The 10000-nt window shown below is 41.9% G+C and overlaps 2 protein-coding genes across 10 annotated transcripts in view; both read right to left on the minus strand.

The window, feature by feature from the left end:
• LOC115028473 (aryl hydrocarbon receptor nuclear translocator-like protein 2) overlaps positions 1–991 on the minus strand; it is a 12250-nt gene extending 11259 nt beyond the window's left edge. The window contains exon 1 of one of the 9 annotated variants that reach the window (XM_029462271.1): positions 653–983. In XM_029462271.1, coding sequence (XP_029318131.1) covers positions 653–791 — 139 coding nt within the window. In that variant the 5' untranslated portion in view covers positions 792–983. Of the gene's footprint in view, positions 43–652 lie in introns of those variants that run through there. The other 8 variants (XM_029462273.1, XM_029462272.1, XM_029462274.1 and 5 more) reach the window with 8 other exon arrangements.
• Positions 992–3074: 2083 nt separating this feature from the next.
• Positions 3075–10000, minus strand: part of LOC115028423 (serine/threonine-protein kinase 38-like) — a 10419-nt gene continuing 3493 nt past the window's right edge. The window contains 14 exon segments of the mRNA XM_029462212.1: positions 3075–5111; positions 5206–5297; positions 5851–5946; positions 6064–6187; positions 6329–6446; positions 6806–6867; positions 6980–7082; positions 7167–7321; positions 7660–7783; positions 7869–7895; positions 7897–7953; positions 8073–8195; positions 8285–8336; positions 9077–9216. Coding sequence (XP_029318072.1) covers positions 4987–5111; positions 5206–5297; positions 5851–5946; positions 6064–6187; positions 6329–6446; positions 6806–6867; positions 6980–7082; positions 7167–7321; positions 7660–7783; positions 7869–7895; positions 7897–7953; positions 8073–8195; positions 8285–8336; positions 9077–9204 — 1386 coding nt within the window. The 5' untranslated portion in view covers positions 9205–9216 and the 3' untranslated portion in view covers positions 3075–4986.

A 10000-nucleotide genomic window follows, 5' to 3' on the forward strand; every position in this document is an offset into this window, starting at 1 on the left:
ACTTGCAAAACATTCCACAAACATGATGCAATGTTTCAACAACTTAAAAACATCTCCCCACCCTCATCCTCTCCCCTCCCCCACGCGCGCTGCTCCACTGATCTACTGACCCACTTCGGAGAAGCTGCACGAGAACAATACAGACAAGCCCCGCGGGACCACGTGACCTGCAGGGCTCCCTGGTGAAGGTTATGCAAATAAAAAATACTTTGGCACGAACTACACGATCTCAATCACAAAATGTGTTTAAGTTTAATCGCCATGGTTACACCCACGTGAGGTTCGTCCTCCAGAATCGGAACAAAGCTTCCCGTCCGCGCGCGTCCACCTGGAGACGAGCACGTAGCGCGGAATAATGACTGATATTACACCGCTGCGTCGACGCGCTATTACGGGCACAGGCAGCCCAGGTCACCGGCGCTGCACACACAACATAACGTCCGGCTCGGTGCCGTCCGGTCCTCTTAGTGTCGCCATGAAGGACCAGACATCTTTACAAACCAACCGCACAGCCTCAGAGGACTGACGAAGTTCCCAACAGCTGGAAGTATTACTCTGCTTTGTTTTTCTTCCGCCAAACGATGAAGAGCAACAACAGAAGATCCGGCCCGTCACTACCCCCCCACGGTAATAGTCCCCGCAGAGCACCTACCTGCTGCTGTACCTGCTACTGGCCGCTTCGCCGCGTCACAGCCGCCGGCCGACATGCCTGCAGACTGGAGCCGCTGCGGCTGCATCAGGAGCCTGTAGTAGTAACAGAGAGGAGGGTGCGGTTGTATAATTGACTTCATTTTTCTCCTCACCCTCCTCCTCGCCTCGCCTATAGGAGAGAGGGGGGGGGGGGTTCATGCATGTCCGTGTTTACTACTCAGTCCTCCATTTCTGCAGCAACACTAACATGCGTTGCTCTGCATGCATACATACTTTGTATATTGTGTGCAGCATAAGAAATCACTTGCTGTTAAAATGCAATTTATTTGAATTGAATTGAATACACAGCTGTATAATAATTATATGAGCACACATCCACCTGACAGTTATGTGTGATATATATATATATATATATATATATATATATATATATATATATATATATATATATATATATATATATATATATATATATATATATATATATATATATATATATATATATATATACACACACACACCACACATAACTGTCAGGTGGATGTGTGCTCATATAATTATTATACAGCTGTGAGTCCTCCGGTGTCACGCGATAGTTTGGTGTCCTCGCTCACTGTCTCCCAAACACAGCAGCGACAGGGAAGAGGTCTCACTCCGCCCCCATTTCCGAGTATCGGCACAATCACACACAACCGTGGCACAAAAACAGAGAGTTACTAAATACTGCACTTAAGTACAACTTCGAGGTACTTTACTGGAGTATTTTCATTTCGTTTGCTACTTTATACTTTACTCCACTGCATCTCAGAGGGAAATATTGAACTGTTTACTACTTTTATCTGATAAATTACTTTGAAGGTTCAGATTAATACAACATACAATTAAGAAATCATTTATCATGTATTTATTATATGTTATTATAAACTTTAGTATATTATAAACTAAAAAACACATCACCCCATCAATAATTATAATCCAATAATATTAAATATATCATTCTGCGGAATGAGTACTTTTACTTTTACGTAAGTAACATTTTGAATGCAGTTACATGATGATAATAATAGTAATAATAATAATGATAATAATGATTATTATTGTAATAAACAAACTCAGTGACACATCGCCTCTAAACTTGACGATCTTCGACCCTCACCTACATCGTGTAATTCGAGACTTTTGCACGAGACTTTACATAAAACAGAAGGCTGCACGTGCCAACCAGAAACGTGTTAACGCAGGGGTCACGTGACGACAGTTGGCTCGTTAACCTACTTAAAGGCCAGTATGCGGAGAAAGTACCGAGCCGGAAATACCGGAAGCGGACCGGAAACCACACAAAACACATCAATAGTAACTCTTATTTTAAACTTTACATTTTTATATTACATATATAACATGTATTACTATGTTACAGATATCTTATAGAAGTATGAAACTACCGTGCACCCATATAACTCGTGTGTGTTGGAGTTCATTAGTCTAAATTCAGTGAATTAAAAACTTAAATTAAAAACAACTTTATAAAAGCCATAAAGGAGACAGATGTGTTGTCCTTATAGAACAAGTCACCTGGGCTGACACTCAGGTAGGACATTAAACACATATTGGGGGGGTACTGTCTAAAGAAACGGGGCATTTACAACATTAAACCCTTTTAAAAGAGAGTAATGAGTGTATACATGGGTCAATAAAAAGGCCTGAACTTTGTTTCTTTACACTGCATCACAATCACATGTGTGTGTATGACAATAATACTGTGAATCACTTCTGCACCTGCTATAGTTTTGAATTAATTAATATTGTTTGTTATTTCTGTCAAATTTGTGTAATTAAGAAAAATAGCATTTTTCTAGATGTTAATTTTAGATGTTTGATAATCAGCAGAATATTTCACAGGGAAGCATTTAATCCTTTATTAATGATCATCAACGTGTTCATAGGATTGTGTGCATGAGAGCTCCTCTAGTGTCTTCATTTATCATAGCAAAGCTAATATTTATCTTACTGTTCTTTACATGTTCTTTTTATTTGATAGTGTGGAGATAAATGAAAACATGTTCATCCGATCATCACATAGACACGTTCATCACAGAATTATAATCTTTTAAATAGTGTGCAGTGATCCCAGGACAGAATATAATGTTTATACTGTATTTATAAACGGCAAAATGATTATTGTGACTATTTCATTACATTTGTTTCTGTACCAGTTTGTTTTTACACACCACACCTTAGATATTACAATTAGTTGTAAATATAATTAGTAAAAAATGCAGTAAGTTATAATGTAACTGCTTCTGAATGCCACTCTGTTAATTATTTACATTTCATAATTACTTTTGTTCGTTTGGGACTGAACTGATTATTCCAGCAGCCGTTTCTAATAAAAGGCAGTAACAGATCTTAAGTCAGAGAACACAACACTTTACGGGTTTCAGTTTATTATTTTAAGCATTTTATCAACATAAAAACTCATCAACGTGTATTAATATATTAATGAGCATTTATCCGTCATTGCACCGACAGTTTCCTTCAAGTGTCTACAACAATATGTACAAACACCTCACAACAAAGTCCTGGCCGTTTACACATCACATCTCAGACGTCTGAAACTAAATCTAACTTTTAATCTTTTTATAGGATGAATACAAGTCCCCTGCTTCTCTACACAGTAATCATGAGTAATATGTACTCGAGAAGTCACAATAATTTAGCTCCCTGTGGAGAAAGTGACTCTGGGACGTTTATAGATGCCAAATACATCTTTTAATCTCTTCTGCGTCGACATTTCTCGATTACAACACAACAGAAGTCACACGTCACCTCACAACAACAAGAGTGACTTCATACAACACACTCTGAATACAGCAGCTGGTGTTCCAGTGATTAGACACAATCCCCCATCATGCATCAGTGCTGCTACAGCGATGATTTGGATCCTGCAATAATCCAACATCCAGTGGAAACATCTACCGAAGCATCGTGCAGAAGTGTGACGTCTTTCTGAGGGATGCAGATTGTTTAACTTTGTGTTTACAGACGTTTCCTGTTTGTAATTAAAGGGGCACTCCACTGTTTTCCCATCAAGATGTCCAAAGGACTTCTGTATAATGAAAGCTGCTATCAAGTTGCATTATGGGAAATGTAGGATCCACTGTTTTTGAAACTTTGTCCATGCTCGAGACTAAAAATTTAAAATATCACCTCTGCTGCAACAATAGATCATTTCTATTTAAATTTGTACAATATTAAATCACTGAGTGCCAATTAATATGAAAATAATCGATTTAAAAACACTGAATGCTAACACACAATCTATCAACTACATGAAACATAAACACGCCAGTCATCCCTAATTTGCTCACTGCTCATGTTGTTACGGCGTGTTTGTAACAGGAAACCTGAATAAACTAGTTAAACAGATAACGTTCTCTTCCCTTCCTATAGCACCACCATCGGTTAAACAGACTCCTTGGATGGCTACAGCTTCACTGTTTCCTGCCCGTTTGTACATTTATAGCATTTTGACACTAACTCATTTTTCTGAGTGTAGAAAAAGAAATGTTAAATTATTCCATAACCAAGTGTCGCCTCTTGGAAGGTAAGGTAGTGTAAGTTCAGCGAGCGACTACATCTTGTGACGATCAGAGTTCTTTGGTCACAACTCTGAGCAGACGTGAAAGTTAATGTTTGTCACGTATGTACGACAGTAAGCTTTGAGCGGGAGGGGGGGGGGGGGATCCTTCATTCAGAGTGTCTAACGTGTCCAGTTTCTCACATCTGTTTGTTTCATTACATAACCAATACAAACCTTCCAAACAGCTTTACTAATAGTATTTATTCCTTCTGATTAATCACATCGCAAAGATATCTGGTTAAATATTTATCAGCTATTTAAAAGGCACTTTGCACGTTTTGTCCATCTAAGAAGGAAGTGATTAGAATGAAAGCACTGACAGACAGGAAGTGAGGGAGCCTGGACTCTGACTATGTATGTAGTATGAGATGTTAAGTGGGAGCAGAGCTTTGTACTCGATCCTCCTTCAGAAGCAATACACTGCTGAACATGCAGGTGTGCTGATTTCATGTCCTAGTTAGTGACCTGCCTGAGAGCTATGGCTAAAGACGGCACGTGTATACGATATATAAACAACCGAGGTAATGCGGTAACGCTCCTTCATTTCCAAGCTCCTGGCGTTCTTGCTGAGCTAAATAAGTTGTGATGAGGGTTAAATGTAGACTGAGAGGCCGAAGCCTTCAGCAGCAGCGGGGCTCCATGGCCCGACCCTGTGTCCGTAAACGTCTGTTTTCTGCACAACACGTCTGCCTGTGTCAGGCCTTTCCCGCCTTCATGTACGTGGGGATGGTGCCACGCTGAGTCAGACCCTCAAAGCGTTTGTACGTGTAGTTCAGGAACACCCAGTCCTTCGACTTGAAGTCCGGCTCCGTTGCATTGGCTGTTAATCAACACGGAACAGAAGGCGGCGTTATTATGGGCTCCACAGATCACATCACGTAAATGTTAAAGCACAACATGTTGACAAGACCAACCCGGCTGCAGGATGTCCGATTCAGGGAAGTCGTCAAAGTTTGAAGTGTCGTCGATACTCTTGATTTCAATGGAGATGGCTGCCGGCCGCTCCCTGAGGAGGAAGTGAGAACTCACAATAACCAGCTCTGAATCCTAAACACGTGTACCTTTCCATTGAAGAGCCGGATATATAGACGCAGTACGTAACATTCATCTCTGTGCATTGTTTATATTATATTATATTATAAGTTAACAGCGCCATCGACTCCTCACTGCTGTTAAGCGGACGCTAGGAGCCGCACGTGATCAGCTGCTTGGACTCGAATCAGACGCTGTTTCACTCGCACGTCTCACGCAACAGATACGCTGATGATCTCTGCACTGGCTCCCTTTCATTTACCATTATTAATAAACTCTTATCATATTATCTGAAATGCATTAACTCTGACTGCATTGTTTCTGATGTCTTTGTTGCTCTTTACATGCGGATGATTTATTGTCTAATCCTTATGTTAAAGTGTTGATGGAAACAGAGGATAAATACTCCGACACACAATCAAGGAAAAGAGTCCGGCTCGGACCAGGCGGGGTCGTTACGCCAAACAGGAAGTCTGCTCTTGTTCAGACATGACACCAACACGTGACGTCTCAGAGTGTTCATGTACCTGATGTGCTCCCAGTCCACGGACTCAAAGAACTGATGACTTTTGATCTCCTCCACACTCACAGCTCCAACCCTGTTCTCAGCATCAGTGCAGTACCTGAAACAGACAGCAGGCTGCTGATGGAGCTGACGCAGCAGCTGTTACTCACTGACAACACTGCCAGCGTGTGGCCTTCATGGGAGTTTGTAAAAGAGAAAACACATCTTGACATACTTTAATATCAAGTCTTTGGCCCTCTCTGAGATGGGCACTTCAGGAGGGAAGATGAGCGTCTCCTTCCAGTTCATCACCTTCCTGTACGTCTCCTGCGGCGTCTCCGAGCAGAAGGGGGGGTAACCTGAACACAACACGCATTTAGGAAGCTGCTGGGAAGTCCACTGACAGCAGCAGCAGGTGTGTGTGTGTGTGTGTGTGTGTGTGTGTGTGTGTGTGTGTGTGTGTGTGTGTGTGTGTGTGTCACACAGAGATGCATGCTCACCGATGAGCATTTCATACATGATGACCCCCAGAGACCACCAGTCACACAGCTTGTTGTAGCCCGTCTGCATGAAGACTTCAGGAGCGATATAGTCTGGTGTTCCCACGGTGGAGTAAGCCTGGCACACAAACAAGGGATGGAATACATCTTCAAAATAATCAAGAACAAATCAGTAAAACATTATACATTCCTACAGCTTTAGTTAGATTTCAGACTTTTTAGTCACTTTTACGTGTAATTTGCTGTTTGAAGCAAGAAGCGTTTGGTAGATGTTATTATTATTATATAAAGATTGATTTAAGACATTTAAATACTTATTAAAGTCTTATGTTCACATGAATTCAATCAAAACCGTTGAAGACTTGAAGGATCTGTGGGAACATAAAGCACGTTATCCACCATGCGTTGCAGAAACCAGGAAGATACATTTGTGATTCTTCTTCTGCACTTTCATTCAGTAAAATGCCAAAGTCTTACCAGCTGCCTGCGGTTCTTCTTCCAGGTTTCTGCTTTCCTCTTGGAGTTCATATTTTGAAAGGCTGCGAGATGCAGAAGGTCCAGAGAGGAAAGTGAGTGATGTGAACACATTATGTATGTTGATCAATGTGCATCAGGGTTTGGTCTGCTTTCATTAATGTTGGCTGAACTCACAGAAATCACTGGGCGGGTTGTGCGTCAGGTTCCTGTAGAACTCAGTGCGATGAGCCTTCTTCAGTCCCGTACACAGGCCGAAGTCTGACAGCTTCACGTGTCCCTGTGAGCAAAGAAACATGTGAGAAGTCCTCATGCACACGTGCACCACGCTGGACGCTTCAGTCAGGACGTCTCTGTGGCTCACCCTGGAGTCCAGCAGCAGGTTGTCTGGTTTGATGTCTCTGTGGATGAAGCCCAGCTGGTGGATGGAGTCGATGGCCAGAACCGTCTCTGCGATGTAGAACTGTGTGGCCTCTTCAGACAGAGTGTCCTTCTTCATCAGCAGGGTCATCATGTCGCCTGGCAGAGGTCAGAGGTCAGAGCTCTAACATCGAGTTGTCACAGAATAATTGATACTGTATCCAGTTCAATAACTTTCTATATATACTGAAACAAAACAAAGAAAGTAAACTAATAACAGATGACCTCACAACAAATCAATCTTTGAGTTACTACGAGGAACTTTCACTTTGTGTTGATTATTGCGCCCCCCCGTGGACAGACACGGTAGTGTTTGTGATCACCAGAGTCCCTTTAGAAAACCTCTCGTTTTACGGCAGCACTCGTGTCACACGCAGGTCTTATAGAGGCTTCAGTTCTACATTCAGACGGTTTTATAACCAGTAGAGAGTTCAAACCTCCGGGGAGGAACTCCATGATGAGGTAAAGGTTCCTTTTGTCCTGGAAGCTGTAGAACATCTTGACCACCCAGGCGCCATCCGCCTCCACCAGAATATCCCTCTCTGCCCGGATATGAGCGACCTGCAGAGAGACAGGAGACGACGTACTGAAAACACCGCAGCAGGAAAATATAAAGTACGTCTGAACGTCCTGACGAACACTTCACCTGTTCTTTCTCCAGCATGTCTGCCTTTTCTCAAGATCTTCATGGCGTAGATGTGTCCCGTGTCTTTTTTCTGCACCAATCTGACCTGAAGGACAGGACACAGTTAAAGTGGTGAGGGATGTGAATACAAATAAAGACAGCAATGTTTGTAGATCTGCAGCAGAGTATAAAGTCGGGAAGTATACAGCTGTTCTGTAAGTGTACCTCTCCAAAAGCCCCCCGCCCGATAACTTTAAGGGACTCAAAGTCATCCAAGCCAAGGCGCGTCCTCTTCAGTCGCAAAAACTCTGTCTCCTTACGGGCGTGCTGCGAGCGCCGCATTACTTTCTGCAACACAGACAAAGATGGTGAGACAGAGATTTGTTTTGTAAACTTTCCTGCAACATGTTGAATGGGAAAGACAAAGTGTGCTGTACCTCCTCATCTGGCAAACCCTCGTCATCCATGACCTTCTCCAGCTTCTTCTGCCTGCAGACATACAGTGTAACATGTAGAGCTGCACACTCTTCACCTTAAACTAAATCCTCAATTTGATTCATCAGAATAAATGTTTTTATTAAATCAACAAACAAGAAAATGTTGTTTTTGAGACTAAACACCAACAAACAAGCAGAATATTTGTATGATAAAACATGTGAATGTTGACTTCTGGACTTTAAACGCTGCAGTTATTGGAAACGAGTGTGAAACAATCCTACACAGCACCACTGCATCTAATTATTATTATTATTATTATTATTATTATTATTATCTGACACTGTGCACAAACACTTAAACACCATCAGTACACATGCAGAAGTAAAGTGTATTTGAATGTCTCTGTATTGAACTATTCGGTTCAAACTCTGATCACATACAATGAAGATATTCTGCTTTCAACTGGGAAAATACAGAAAAACGTTTTGTATTGAGTCGCTTCACCAGATGAGAAGCAGGAGGGACCGGACCACCTACTTAGAGGTTGACAATGAATCCTGTGTCTGAGTTTATGCAGAGGTTTAAACAATCTGTTTACAAGAGCAAAGCATGTAACCTGGAGCAGAGGTCATGTGAGAACACTGAGAAGCTGCTGCTGTCAACACACGCGCAGAGCAGCGGAGGTCACCGGCTCAGGACGGAGCTGAAGGTGTTTCAGGCACACATGAGGTAACTACTACGACAGGAGTATGAGAGAGTGTGTTAGTTTCTCTGTGGAGAAGCAGCTTCACCTCATCTCCCGCTCCTCGTGCTGCGTGAGCAGAGTGCTGTAGAAGTTCTCCAGGGTCAGCTTGGCCACAGTCACCCTCTCTCGGGTGTGGTTGCTCATGGGCAGGGCAGCTGCAGTCCCTCCCGTCATGGCCACACTCTCCTGGAACAAACACCAACATCAGGTTGTGAGTGTGAGTGCAGCCACTGGAAGTATCTGACGGAAACTTTACCGTCAATTCAGTCCTCGATGACGTAGTAAAGGCTGCGAGTTTGTCTTCCACGATATCAAAGTGTGTCAATCAACACGTCAACTGTGCAGCTCATCATACGTTAATATGAAGTCCTTTAAAAAGGAGACAAACAGATTCAAAACAATAACGGTCAACTTCTCGTGTGCTCCAAAAACACTGAATCTTCCTTTAATGTAATTTAATAGCATCTTTTAATCGACCCTCGAGAACACACAAATACACGTTACAGATGTGTTGTTAAAGTGCTGAAACATTACAGATGTGTTGTTAAAGTGCTGAAACATTACAGATGTGTTGTTAAAGTGCTGAAACATTACAGATGTGTTGTTAAAGTGCTGAAACATTACAGCTGTGATGTTAAAGTGCTGAAACATTACAGCTGTGATGTTAAAGTGCTGAAACATTACAGATGTGATGTTAAAGTGCTGAAACATTACAGCTGTGTTGTTAAAGTGCTGAAACATTACAGCTGTGATGTTAAAGTGCTGAAACATTACAGATGTGTTGTTAAAGTGCTGAAACATTACAGATGTGATGTTAAAGTGCTGAAACATTACAGCTGTGATGTTAAAGTGCTGAAACATTACAGATGTGATGTTAAAGTGCTGAAACATTACAGCTGTGATGTTAAAGTGCTGAAACATTACAGCTGTGATGTTAAAGTGCTGAAACATTACAGCTGTGATGTTAAAG

This window comes from Cottoperca gobio, chromosome 23 (assembly GCF_900634415.1).
Source record: "Cottoperca gobio chromosome 23, fCotGob3.1, whole genome shotgun sequence".
Classification (NCBI taxonomy): Eukaryota; Metazoa; Chordata; class Actinopteri; order Perciformes; family Bovichtidae; genus Cottoperca; species Cottoperca gobio.